The sequence below is a fragment of the Vicugna pacos genome, chromosome 8 (assembly GCF_048564905.1).
Source record: "Vicugna pacos chromosome 8, VicPac4, whole genome shotgun sequence".
NCBI lineage: Eukaryota > Metazoa > Chordata > Mammalia > Artiodactyla > Camelidae > Vicugna > Vicugna pacos.
This window is the reverse complement of record NC_132994.1, coordinates 46,505,237-46,520,203: the sequence shown is the minus strand read 5'-3', so window position 1 is coordinate 46,520,203 and position 14,967 is coordinate 46,505,237. Positions and strand designations below refer to the sequence as shown.

Here is a 14,967-nt window from a genome sequence, read left to right as displayed (position 1 = left end):
CAGCTTAACCAGCTGATCAAAATTAACACTATCAATGAGGGGAAGACAGTCATCATGTAGATGCCCTGAGAAGGACACAAAATCACTGATGTAGTGGACTAGCCAGGAATGTATGACCTGAATTTAATCATGAGGAAACATCAAATGACCCAAAATAAGGAACATTCTGGATTAAAAAACAAAGAGAAGAGGAATAGTATTCTTCAAAATTACAAATTCCATAAAAGAAAGAGTAAGGCTTTAGAAATATTCCTTATCAAGGGATCAAAGAAATATTGACCACAAAATACAATACCTAATGCTAGACTGGAAAGGAAAAAAGATGGTATAAAAGACATTAGTGGGTCAATTGACAAAAGTGGAATCAAACACTAAAGTATTGTGTTAATAGTGCATTTCCTAACATTGAAAACTATACTGTGGTTATGTCTTATTCTTTAGAAATATATATTGAAGTATTTAAGAGGTAAAGGGACATGATGGATACACGTTACTTTCAAACAGTATAGAAAAAAATATTGTGTATATAAACACAAAGAGGAAACAAATGATAAAGCAAATGGAGCCAAATTAATAACAGTCTAATCTGGATCAAGGATATGTAGGTGTTCATTATTCTATTTTTTTTCTTGTAACTTTTCTGTAAGTTTGGTATTATTTCTTGTAAAAGTTCAAAAAGTCAGAAGGCACTTAGGATAAATGAGAATAGGAAAGAAAGGAATAGGCACTATGTTGGGGGTGGGATATAAGAAGACAAGGTGGAATGGGAGAAGAGAGATTTACTAGTGGGTTAACTCAACACAGGAAATTATTCCATCAGTTAAAAATCTCTTGACCTTGAATCTATTTCCTCCTAATGACACATGATTGTATTCCTCAAGTTAGTTTACGGTGTAAAAGCTGGCTGGCAGATCCTAACGCAGAGAGAGGCCACTCTAGGGCAGTCAAGAGCAAGAGCTCTGGAGTGAGACTGCTTGAGTGTGAATCTCATGAAATTTATACACTGTACAACCTTGATCAAGTCACTTAACCACTTTCTGCGCCATAATTGCCTCAAAGATCTTTAAAAGTATCTCCATTTTAGTTGTCATAAGAATTAAATTACATAGTAACATCAGAGTGCACAGCTAGTACCTGACATGTTTACTGTTTAACGACAGTATACAGATGGTAGCTACTGTATCATCACTGCTAAGGGAGTTCCTGATGACCTTCTGAAGGGAGAGACGACACAGGGAGAAACTCCAACCACGCATAATCTATTCCTACACAATCTGAATCACAATAAATTTAGCCAGACAAACCTAAATGTGAGTACTCCCTAAGTACAGACAAGACAGAGAAAAATGGGTTGAAGCAGGAAAATGCCTTCAGAGTCAGATGAAATAAACCTGGAATCTTAGGACTTCCACAAAAGTTAATTATGAGGACATCCAGTCAAGTGTGTAGAGAACCCAAGCCGTGGCCTCAGCAGCCCACTGACACTTACTCACTTTTCTTATTTTCACACCTACATGTGAACCTCCACAAACCAAATGAAAGGTAAGGCACTTTAACCACTTTTCTCTATGTGAGTATATAATTATTCACTTTAAAACAGAAACATATTTTTCGGGGGAGGGTATAGCTCAGTGGCAGTGTGCATGTTTAGCATACACAAGGTCATGGGTTCGATCCCCAGTACCTCTGTTAAATAAAAAATAATAATGATAACAAATAAGTAAATATTTCCACTGCCCCCCCAAACAAAAGAAAAAGATAAACACAGTTAAAAATTTTGTCACTCAAGTCTTTCTTCCCCCCAAGAGTTTTCCTATTTAAATAAACTATATAGCTTTGCAATATTTCTACAATGTATGGTTATGTTCCCCTCAGCGGTTTACTCAGGGGGAAAAAAACCCCACCAAACTCTTTCAGCATTATCTTTGAAGTGGCAAAAGTGTTAAATACTGGCTATTTCACAAATATGTGGTTGTCTCTTAGCCATGATGTAAGGATAACTGAAAGATTATTCTGTCTATTTAACATTTTAGCAAAAATATTACTATGACCTTGACTAACACAAACAAGCAGCATCTCTACACTAGTTTAACAATAAAAATACCTGTTCCAACAAATGGATCAAACACAATATCATTTTCTTTCACTTTTCCATGGTTGGCCATGATGAATGATAAACCAGCATCCATGCTTGTATTTCCAATAAAGTGTCTCTTTTTGACACTGTATGACTCAATGAGATCTCTCTGTCCATCTGCAATCTAGATCAGAGAGATTTTTCAAGTGAGTATAACTGTACAGAACAGATTTAAGATAATCATTCATATAATAAAACCACAGTATCTTGATAAGAACTTCTTTCCACTTATAACTGCTTCATAAAAATGTGACTGAGGGAACATAGGGAACTACGTTAAATATCTTGTAATAACTTACAATGGAAAAGAATCTGAAAAAAAAACACGTATATGTACAACTTAATCACTTTGCTACACACCGGAAATTAACACAACATTGAGATCAACTATACTTCAATTAAAAAGAAGTGAAGGCAGTTATGGACAAATATTTTTTATTTCTTAGTGTGTTCCCATCTACTTTTGCTTTCAAAGCAAATCTGAATTGAATTTAAATGCAATTATTCCAGGGGTTGGTGGTGAGTAAACTTTAGCTATCTCTTTTTTTTCTCCTAAATAACAATATTGAGTAACATAAGCCCCAGCTTCCACTTGCCCACTGACTGCCTCGGGGAAGTGGGCAGAACAGCTCTGCAGTAACTTCACTTCTTTTTAGGACGGAAAACTAGATCGGAGAGCTCCGCAACTGAGAACCCTGAGCGTCACAGCACTCTGCCTTTTCTCCGCTTTATTAAAAAAGCAGTTCACATTTTCTGACAAGTCTTGTGTTAAGGTTTCCAGGCACACCACCTGCTACCTAGGCCCCATATATAGCAATTCTGTTGCATTTCATCAGAACTTCCCGAAAAACAAGCAAAACACATAACCACGTATTTTCACACTGATTTTTATTCATACAGTAGTCCTGACTCTTTAGCTCCTTTAAAGTTTTACATATAAAGAGTCAAATACAGAGGCTAACATTTAGCTTTTAAGGAAACAAATTGAAATAGGTAAAAAAAAAAAAATTACTTACCCATCTACCAAAATAAATATTATGTGGGTTCTCAGGGATGTGATTTGGGTCCAAACCATAATCCTCCAAAACAGAGAATATATGTTGTGGCTTCTTTAAATTCACTTTTCCTTCAAATGGCAGAAATTCAAGGGCCTAAAAAAAAAGTAATTCTAACATCCTACAGTAATTTTAAAGGAAAAATAGTGCTTATATAATAACACCTACCCTGTAAGTCTGGTATCAGCATTAAATAAGACAAAACATGACAAGTACATAGTATAGAACGTAGTACAAAAGAATCACTTAGTAGACTATTATATACTAACAATGGCTAGACTACATTAATCCCATAGGTTTTTGGTTTTTGTAAATTCACTTACATCTATTCGTTTGACTTTTTCTTCTTGTGTCAATGTTTTATTAAATGTGTGAATCTTTATTTTATATGTAGAATCTGAATGTAGAAATGGAACCTAAAACAAAAACAGATAAATTCTTTAAGCTTAGTAATTCTACAGTATCTACAGATATGCTTATATAAAACCACATTTCACTACGCACCATCTTCTCCACAGGGTAGTTTTTAAGAGAACTGTACAGCTCCTCTGGAGATTTTCCATGACCCCATAGTTCAAATATAGATCTAGGAAATAAATGGTTGGTACCAACCTCAGTAAAGAAATTAGTTCATACAGTAAGTAATATGTAACAATTATTTCACTGGTTCTTTATGCTTGCTCCACTAAAACAACTTTATTGCCTAGGTTTTCTAAACTATAAATGAGAAATATGTATCCTAGAAACAAGTATAGCTTAAGTTTAAATTACAGATAAAAGCTGAACTTTACATAGGAGTGAAATTTATCGTAAGTCAAGATTTTTCAAAGTTTATCTTATTTTTATACTAGAACACAAATGATGTGGTGGAATCAATTATTTTAGTGAAACAGGTATAGAGCTGCAAGAAATTCAATTTTTCCCAAGGTATTCTGCATAAAACAAAAGGAAAAGTCACCAGATAAAAATGTTGCTATTATTATTTAACCGTTATTTAATAACATTTATTAATAGTTACTTTTATAACTATTACAAAAGCAAAATTCTTATTATGAAAAAATCTCAAGCTTTCATCTATTTCAAGGGACACAAAAAATTAGGCAATGTTTCATCACAGTCAATTAAACAATTCTTAGAACTAGTACTAGGACTCGATCTATATATGAGCACAGTTTTACACATCTAAATTCAACAACTTTATAATTGTAAACAATGCTGCCATTAGGATTAAGGATATTATCTCTGAAAATGAATTCCTTTCCCTTGTATTGAATTTATAGAAAAGGGGCCTCTACAGTAATACTGCTCAGTTAAGTAAGAGCTACCACTTAATGTAACTCCAAGTACCAGGGACTGTTTTAAGGCCACTTATATTTTTAATTCACTTATTCTCCTCATAGGAATCCTATAAAGCAGCTGATAGTATCATCATCCTTGAGGAAACTGAGGTAGAAGGAGTAAATAATTCTCTCAGGTCATACAGCCGTCGGTGGAGATAGGATTCAAGCCTTATCCATCTGACTCCAGAATCCACGCACTGCTTCTCAGAGATGAAAATGCAAAAAGACAGGAATGCCAGGGCACTCAGGAAAGGCACAGACAATTCCATAAATCACTAATTATCCCTAACTATTATGCAGTAGTAACACAGGAACTAATGCTTACAGTGATAACCCAGAATCAGTGAACATATCCTCTTTTTCAGGAAGTGTTTATACAATATATTAACAAATTTATATTTAAATGGTCAAGATAAAAATATTAGACATATGACATCATAAGCTTCAGTTATAATTGGAACATAAGAGTAATACCTTTTATGATTTAGATTTTCAGAGTATACAGTTTTCATATATATGACTACACTTTTATGATCCCTGTTTGAGAGATTATAAAGTTTGTATGGATTGTCACATTTCTCATGGGTGCTATATAAATAAGAATAGATGTCAACTTATTAATATGTCAGTGATGATCTAAAATATTTCACTAATTATAGCAGTAATAATGAAAACTATCTGACAAATAAAAATGCTTTTAAGAAACTATCCTCTGCAGGAAGGAGGGTGGTAGAATTGGGAAAGGTACACAGGGAGAACTGCTGGTTTCTCTAATAGCTTATTTCTTTAAAAAAAAAAAAAAAGCTATGGCAAATATCTTAAAACGTTGAGATCTAACAAGGTCGGTATGTGGGTCTTTGATATACTTTTTGCTCTTTATGATATGCTGAAAATAGTCCATGCTAAAAGTAAGTTTAAACAAAATCAATTCTACCACAAAAAAACAAACAAACCTGAATTTAAGTCAGTTTTGAATATACACTTCTAAAAGTCTATTTTCAGTTCCAGAACAGTTAATGCTACAATTAGGATTGTGAATTTTATCCTCTGTAAATGAATCCCCCCTTTTCAATTAAATTTATAGAGAAAAGGGCTCCCAGCAATATACTCTTACTGAGTGACCACTTGAGGTATAACCTCAGCTACACAAAATATACAGAGAATAAAAAGCAGCCAAGGAAATTATTAATAATGTTACACAATTATTAGGTAAATATTTATTGTACCAATAATCAAACATATGCATCTGAAGACATGAGCTTTGAAAGAAGTGTACAAGTTCTGGTCCTCAAGTAGTTATTTTAAAGCCTTATCTTTGGAATTCAAACACCTCTTAGAGCCATACATTTTAATATGCTAATGTAAGCTATGATTATTTAAAGGATATACTTTTAGTTCTGTTTCCATTTTCCAGTCATTTTTATTGAATAAGTAAGACCCATTAACCAGCTTCAGTTAAAGAGATTACATTTAGCATTGCAATTAGTTTTCAATAGGATAAATTTAATAACAGGGTTGAAGTCTATTCAATAATAAAGCAATTACATATTATGCTATAAATCACTGCTAACCATGTTAATAAAACTAGATATATGTAAATTTTTATTTGCACTACATTATTAAATATTATAATTTCTAAGCAAAGGAAATTTTCAGAAATCTGCCAAAATGTTCAAGAGGGAAGAAAAAGCAACTCAAGGATAACATAAGTTGTTTAATTTTAAGATGCTAATTGAAAATTCAGTTTAATTTTCAAACCCAAAGATAGAATTTTCCAATAATGAAAAATTAAAAAAAGGAAAAAAGAACATTACCAATGATAAAATCTAGAAAAGACTCAGGTAGGATAAACAATAATGACATCACTGTATTAATCCTTATCAAGATATGATAATATGAATTCCTCTAACAAATTAAACAGTAAAGCATATTTCATGGTAGTCTTCATTTTCTTTTTGTCACTTACACTTCACAAATCTGTTCATCCAACTAAAAACCATCTTTAAGAAAAACATTTTTAGGTTTTCCAATACTTTGGTTATAATTAAATGTGACATTTATCCTATGTAATAACATAGCATTTACATCTTATGCCATATGCTTGCTTAATATAGAAGTTAAAAAAAATTATTCTAAAACAAATGTTTCTGCATTTCACCACTGAGATTTCTTCATCCTCAGGTTCAGCAGACAAATCTCTGTTCGCCCACTACCATCCAGTGGCAAATACATGTAACTACAAGCTAAACTGAGGACCCCACAACAATCAATTCATCCCTTCTACTGCTGCCAATACAGCAAAAAGCAGGACAGAGTAGTTATGAGAAATACAGTGTACACTCATGCAGGAGAACACTGTAAGTTTCTCTTACTTGGCACACACTGTTCGTTTCATTAAGTTCCTGGCAATATCTTCAGAGGGAATGCTAAGAATCCAAAAAGGAGACTGAAAGAAATAAGAATATACAACTTAGTGAGTGGTTTTATGGCCTCATGTGCTTCCATTTAAGAAATCAATAAGGAGAGATTGCTACTTGCTACTTTTATGTAAGAATACCTGATCTGACTCTAACCAAAAAAAAACTGCTCCAATAGTAAAAAAGTAAATTATTTTAATCAGTAACCTGTTAGGATAATACAGTACAATGTCAGAACACTTTTATAAGTGACTGTATAAACAAAAATACCAGCAAAATTAAAGTTATTTAAACTTAAGGTTAAATTTGTATCTGCTCTTATGTAGTTTGACCAAATGAATTAACACAAATCACAATCTCAGAATTTTTTTTACTGTTGCTAATAATTTCTTTTAACACACCTATTTTATCTTTAACTACTAAGTAATGTATTTCTTTGAAAGATCCCTTTTTTTCTAGGTAGCTGCGGTCACCTGAAGGGTGGGAGAGGGTATCTTTGTGATGGAAAATTATAAAGTATATTATTAAGTTACCACTTATTTTTATTATTTTATCTAAGGAAAAAAGTTCCAAGTGCATCGGGGTATTTCAATACTCAAGATTATAGGTACTTTTAAGCTCCACCCAGATAGATATCCCCTTGCCAGAAAACAGCAAAATGCAGCAAGACTGTAACCTCAGTCATCACCCTCACCCAATTGTATCTACACTCTCCCTCTTTTCCTCCTCCCCCAATACGTGAAAGTCATCAGAAGTGTAAGTCCAACACGAGGGGTCTTTCAACTTAAGTTCTCTCATCTTTTGCAAGAAATCCTCCCTGCAACACCTAGTCTTTATTCCCATATTTATACTACCCTGCAGAAAAATTCAAAACAATCCAAACAGGAAAAAAGATGGTCATCTTAGTATTATTTTTATCAGGGAAAATCTAAAAGCAACCTGAATGAAATGAAATAATTAAATTACTGTAGAGCTAATAGATGGAAAATATTGTGATAAAGGCTGTGTACTAACACATGCCTATATTAAAGCTATCAAATGAAAAATGCAGTTGTTCATTAATAGCATTACAACTGAGGGAAAAAAGTATATGAAAAAGGACTAGAAGGTAGTGTCCCCAAATTATAAGTCATGTCAAGGGAGAAGAATTGTGAATGATTTTTTTCTTTTCTACTTCCCAAACTTTTCTAATATACACTGATAAACTGTCAATAACAAAATACAAAGCTTATAAACTCACAATCTCACACATGCACAATTTCACAGTTTAAAATAAGTACCAATACAAGCCTGAAATTCAGTTACATTATAATTATACCTCATCAATAGAAGACAGCCTCTTTTTTAATGACAAGACATATACAAATTATGGTATAACTGTCAAATTAAAATTTAAAAATAAGTGAATACTGAAAATAAAGCTAACTTGCCAAAATGAAAATTTTTCCAATATCCTTTTTATTCAATTGCCCCTAGAAACAGACAAGAGTAACCATAAAAATATAAATTTAAGATTTTAAGTTCTTCTCTTCAAATCCAAGGTTCTATGCATAAGGATACTACATATTGTCTAATGAAAAATAGACATTCAACTTACCTTTCCATAAGTCTCCTGACTACTGGTGAACTGACCTCCGAAAAGTGAAAGCAAAGACTTTATTTCCTATATGAAAAATATTAGAGAGAGAATACAGTTTAATATGGGGTCTTTAAGTCTACTGAGATATAGTTATAATACAATAAAAAAGAAAAAGAGTGGGTTGGCTGTCTACCTAAGGCATTTAAATGTTGATACCAGACAAATCACAACTCTGGGTTATGAAAAAAATTTACAGTAACAACCATAGTAAGTAATTTCTGAGAAATTTTTGATTAAAAAAAAAAAAGAGTTGCCAAAAGACTGAGAAAATGCCCTGATTTTGAAAAGGAAAAAGCAGATTACAAAAACTATAAATTAGTAAATCTGATAATGGATCAGTAAAAGTAAAATAATCAGATGACTTGAAAATGTTCAGAAAAGAAATTAACACGTTAGTAATGATGCTTAAGATTCTCGTTTCTGCCCTTTGAATATTAATATCATAAACATTTTCCTCCTTGGCATCAGAATTGCATATTTTTCAGCAGGAAACAATATACTTTATGTTGGACATTTAGTTGGTTTTCAATTTTAGCAGTTTAAAATAAGGCTAAATACCCATTTTCATAAATATATGGCTTTTTCCATATTTTAGATTGTTTCTTTAGGATATAGATGCAGTAAGTAGTATTACTATATCCAGGGATGTGAAAATTTTTATACTTCCTTAAAGTATATAAGACCAAAATACTTTCTTAAAGGACCATCCTAAATTATAATACAAGGGTATCAATTTGCCTTCCCTACTGCTCAGCTAAATGTTGTACAGTTTTTGTTAAATAGATGAAAAAATGGCACTTTTATTTTGGCTTTGATTACTAGCACAGAAAATTATTCTTAATATATTTGTTTACAAGCTGCATTTGGAACCATTCTTCTTCTAAAACTAAAATCATTAGCGATGTGTTAATTGATTAAAAGAAGACCAATAATAGAATTTTGCCAAATGTCAGGCAAGAGTGAAGAGGGTCCCTTTATAGATTAAATCTGCTGTCTTGCCCAGTTAATCAGATGAATAAACATATGTTGCATTAAAAATAAGAAAAGTGGGTAACTAGGAAGTATCACGGTGGATTCATTAAGCACAAGTTACAGTAAGTTAAACTCCTTTCTGGATAAATTTACAGAACTAGCAAGAGAACACGACAGCTACTTTAAAAACATCAGGCATACAAAGTTGAAATCTGTTCAAATAGCATTATACTCTATGAAGTAATCACTCTGTATTGATAAATACAAGATGACTATACAAATTTTATGATTTATACTACTAACAAATTTTGTCTCTTCAAATAATATAAAGCAGGTAGAATGCCACTCCTGTGTAGGTCTCACAGAAGAGGAAACCTAACGAGGGGTTTGTGTCCACATCGCAGGGTGCCTACAATCTCCTTTCCTCCCAGCCAGGGGAAGAAGCCTTAACACTCAATCCATCATGAGCCACAGCCACCATGAGAGAAAGTACACTCAGACCATGAAGTCCTCCAGCTCAAGAAGAAGAAGAATGGGAGGCTGGAGCAACTGGTGCTTTTTCTGTCTTTCCTTTTGTCTACACAACACATGTTCTTTTAATCCCTGGTATTAGAAGGTGCTGAATTCAGTTGAACCATGTGGACAGACCTAGAATCAGTACAGACTATCAGTAAATCACTGAAGGTAGTCCAAAAGTCATTTTGCAACCTGAGTGACAAAAATTTGAATAGGAAGCATCACTGGACCTCAAAGTCAGACCACACAACTACATGGCTTTATATAAGATATATACCCTTTATATGTCCTCCAACTCTCAGTTCCTTCATCTGTAAAAACAGGAATCAGCTACCTCACAAGGGAAGGAGATCTGTAAAGAGATGAGCAAAGAACCTAGGCTGTTATTAAAAGAATCAAGATGACGATGACCACAACAGTGGGCCTGAAGTCCAGTGACTCAAGAAATCAAGACTGACAAAGTTATAATACTCAAAAGAAAAAATGAAGTTATAGATTAAGTTACTCTGCCTAGAATGATTACTGTTTATGCTATATCAAAGCATATTATGAAATCAGCTTTACGTTTAAAACATGAAAGTTTGCTGCTCTTGGAATACACTGTTAAAAATCACGAACAGATAAAAACACAAAAGTGCTAAGAGTTTAAAAAAAAAAAGTGAAGTATTAGAAGTTTTATGGAATAGCATTAGCTCCACTACCCAAAATCTAAGCAATGACTTAAAAGTGAAAATAAATATGGTAACCCAAGTTTCAAATTCAAAAACAAAACACATATTAAACTGCATCAACCTACTTTGGAAAAGCAAAACACAAGATTTTTACTCATCATATAGTAAATTCACTTTCCAGTTGAGAATCTTTCACATTAAGAACAAAAGAATTTGTACTAGACATTAGGTATAAAAATATGGCATAATCTGGGGCATACCTGATGCATTAACTCACATGAGCTTTTCAGTTCTTTTAGCCACTCACTTTTTCATCCATTTAGTCTGCTTCAGAGCCAGCAATAAAACCCAGGTGTCTGAACTTTACTTTTAGTACAGGCACCTTTAAGGCAGCTGCAAGCTAAAACTGGTCCTGATTAACCACACAGAGGTAAAGACCACACTTGCATTCTTAATCTCTCATTTTAAATCATAAAGGCAGCTACTCATTACAGCTTTCCTGCCTAGCAGTTTTAATACAATAGATGGATCCAAAAGTGTAGACTCCTTTTAATAGCCTTCCTCGAAGGGATCCTACTTCACTCAATTCAATATTTATTAAAACAACTAATATGTGCAAGGCACTGAGCTATGTAAAGATAAATACATATTTATCCTGAGGGAGCTTAAGGTCTAGTAGAACTAACATAACATTTAACCTAGTAACTGAACGTAAGGTGTAAAATAGTGATTACTACTAAAGAAGCCAGGAAGTATTACACTAGAGTACAAAGGAAGATAAAGATTTCTTCAGTTTTAGAAGAAAAGTTTCAAGGAAATTCATTTAAGCCCTGAAACACAGAGAAAATCTGTACAGAGAGAGGACTTTTACTTCCAGCAAATGTGGTAATTCAGATTAAGCCTACAGTTGAGAAGAATGAGAAAAACCTGACTCCTGCCTAAAGGCCTAAAAAGGTAACAAGGATTTCTGAACCATGATCCAGACAGGATGGAAATTTCAAGGTGCAGCCACTCTCTCTCTGGGACATTTACCAATTCTAAAAGGAGCTGTGAGAGTGGATAGCCCTTTGACAGCTTAAAGCAGCCAGAAGAACAAAAATGGAGGCCACCCATGGGAAGGAAAGGAAGTTTGATAAACCACCCAGTTTAGATTGGGATCCCCCAAAGCTACACACATTAGCAGTGTGTGCGAATCAGCACAGAAACAGAACTTAATGCCCAGAGATGAGATCATGTGATCCTAGATTGTCAATGCTCCTATCTTCCTCAAGAGGATTTACATCATCCTAGCCCTCATTTATTTTTTCAAATGAATTTTCAAATATATCTGGCATATATTTAAAAAACACCCAGCACATATATGAAAAAAAAAACAAGACAAAAAATACACAAAAGAAACAGACACGTCGGACCTCTTTTACCAGTCACATACGTTAACAGTGGTTTCTATGCTGAACGGGACAAAAGACAAAATTAAAAGTTTTGGCAGAGGATAAAAAACTAAAAAAGGAAATTCCACATTTGAAAAAGAATCAAGTAAAAATATAAACCTAAAATAAGTATGTGGGTAAATCTAAATGAATACTGACTATATAAAATCAGTAGATTGAAGAGTGGGGTAGAAAAGACCCAAAGGAGAGGGGCATCATTCAGGGAATGATGGAGAGCCAATTTGGGCTGCACGGTGTGTTGGGGGAAGGGGTGGGAGGGCACAGAGGACAGAACCATGCAATGGTGGGCCTTGAATGCCAGACTAAAGAGTTTCAGCCTTGGGGCAATGGAGACATAAAATAGAATTGAACTTTTGGGCAGTTACACGGGAAAGACATTAACTATGAAGAGTTTAAGTGACTGAAGAATTTAAGTAGGAAGAAACAGGTAAAATCACCAAGTACTAGGGATGCTGTTTTTAAGACTGCAGCCTAACCGCTCCATTCTCATTGCATTGCCTGACTATAGCACTCGCCCTCCTTGTGGTATGCTTTCTCAGGTACTCCAGAATTAGCTTTCTAAAACGCAAACGATTGCTAGTCACTTCTTGATTAAAAAAAAAAAAAAAAGTCACTTCCTGGCAAAAAAAAGGAAAATAAATCAATGGCTCTCCATTAAATCTAAAATAAAATCCAAATTCCTTCTAATGGTTTCAAAACACTCCAAGATTTAGATCCTACCCACCTCTCTAGCCTCACTGCCCACTACTTCATCCTCTTTCCCCACACATCCCACACCCCAAACCACCATAATCCACCATCCGTCTGTGCCTTTACACTTTCTTTTGTTTCTCACTGATGTGGGCTTTCCAGTCCTCTTCATCCCCAGAATATCTCCTTTATCTATTAAGATCTAATTAAAATATTACTTCCTCTGTGAAACTTTATGCCCTCGCACCCCATCTTGCCCATGCACCCATCCAGCGAAACATTAGTCCTGAGTCAATGCCTCAATCTTCCTTCAAAACTCCTAAGGCCAGTGAGTTGAGCACAACTGAAGAAAATCACAGAATCTTGGCACAATTACAAATACATGATCTTCACCCTCAGCTGGGTTTTTGCATTCCTCGAACAATTTTCTTCTCAGTTGTTTAGCTTGTCAGCTCCTTCTTTTGCTCTCAATGATTACTTCAAATTTTACTATTTTTCTTGATTTCTCCACTCAACCGCTTGGCCCCCCATCTCTCAAGAAATAACCTGGACTCATTCATTACCTAGAAAACAGGCCTTGGAGCAGCTACCCACACCCATCATCACTCCTCTGCCCACGCTCCCCTACTATTAAAGGCCCACACCTCCCTCTGTGTACTTATATCCATTTTCCCCTTCCCTTCAGCCTACAAACATGCCATTTCTCCAAAAGGGATGGGGATTCTCTCTCGACTCTAGGTCCCCCTCAAACTGTCAACCAATTTCTTACTTTCCCTTCTTATGTTAAAAACAGTCTATTTACCCTTCCTCATTGTCCAGCAACCTGGCTTCTCCCCATAAAACTGCACAACAGCTCTAGCAAAATCCTAAAACTTTACCCTCTTGATTTTCCATGGTCTCCCACACTTCCTATTCTGGCACTTACCTATCTTCTTTGTGTCCTCCTTTTCTCGCTTCCCCTTAATACTCCTAACTTCTCATTCCTCTCAAATCTATCCATTGCTGCCAAAGTGATTAAAAAGAAAACACAATCTGATTGTGTCAGTTCCTCAAAATTCTTCAGTGAAGTCCCCTTCCAAGTCCCAGAGTACTTAAGGCTTTGCATTTCTGAACCCTATCCTCCTCTCCTGCTCTCTTCTTGTCATTCTTTGCTATATATTTTGGAATCCAGTAATAATGACTGGCTTGTAATTCTAATTTACTTATGTCTCTCCTTGGCCTGGCTAACTCCTACTCATACCCTCCTGAAAGCCATCCTAATGGCCAAAATCCCCCACCCCTCAGGTGGATGAGATTTCTCTTGTATAAGCTCTGATATTTCCCTGCGTATCTATCACTGCACTTAGCAAGACTTATTTCATAATACTATGTTTATGCATCTGGCTCACCCCTTAACCTAAACAGTAAACTCCTTGAAGAGAGAAACTTTTGTCATCGTCATATCCCCAGCGTCCAGCACATTCTATTACAGGTACTCTGAAAATGTTTCTTGAATGAATAAACATTTTCCCCAACTTCTCCATCATCTAACCCTACCACCCATCACCGCCACCAGCACTACTCCCAGTCCCACGAAACCTGACCCGCACGTTCGACACTTAAAACACTACCCTGAGCAGTTGTCTGTAGTCTCTATTCTCCGTTAGACGAAGCGCACCTGGAGGGAGAGGGCCGGCCATATTCACCTGCCTAACTCCAGTACCTGGCACAAGGGCAGAGGAATGAATGAAAATGCTTAGCAGCTGAGAGAGGCTGTCTGGGACTTCTCTCAAACACCGTCCGCCGAGCCTGGACCCGTCCCAGGGGCCGAGGGACTGGGATAACGCGTGATGTTCCCGACAGCACAGATCCCCGATCCCTGCGTGCTCAGCTTGCGCAGGTCGCCTCCAGCCGCATACCAACCCCACCGCGCCGTCCTCTCCCGCCGAAAGCGGGGGAGGGCCCTGCGGACTCACCGGCAGACGGAACTCCAGGTGCTCCTGTGCCATGAGCAGCAGATACCTGTTCAGAGAGCTCGGCAGCGCCATGGTATCCGCCCACAGTGCGCCTGCGCGGCCCGCGGTGTCTCACCCTCCTTCT

General features: G+C 35.5%; 1 protein-coding gene across 2 annotated transcripts in view; it reads right to left on the bottom strand.

Annotated features, from left to right (window-relative positions):
- TRMT11 (tRNA methyltransferase 11 homolog) overlaps positions 1 to 14,967 on the bottom strand; it is a 50,492-nt gene extending 35,525 nt beyond the window's left edge. The window contains exons 1-7 of one of the 2 annotated variants that reach the window (XM_006200026.4): positions 14,844 to 14,967; positions 8,547 to 8,612; positions 6,905 to 6,978; positions 3,697 to 3,778; positions 3,516 to 3,608; positions 3,154 to 3,288; positions 2,105 to 2,261 (exon numbers count right to left, since the gene is read on the bottom strand). In XM_006200026.4, the coding sequence (XP_006200088.1) occupies positions 2,105 to 2,261; positions 3,154 to 3,288; positions 3,516 to 3,608; positions 3,697 to 3,778; positions 6,905 to 6,978; positions 8,547 to 8,612; positions 14,844 to 14,915 (679 nt within the window). In that variant the 5' untranslated portion in view covers positions 14,916 to 14,967. Of the gene's footprint in view, positions 1 to 2,104; positions 2,262 to 3,153; positions 3,289 to 3,515; positions 3,609 to 3,696; positions 3,779 to 6,904; positions 6,979 to 8,546; positions 8,613 to 10,353; positions 10,429 to 14,843 lie in introns of those variants that run through there. The other variant, XM_072965832.1, reaches the window with a different exon arrangement.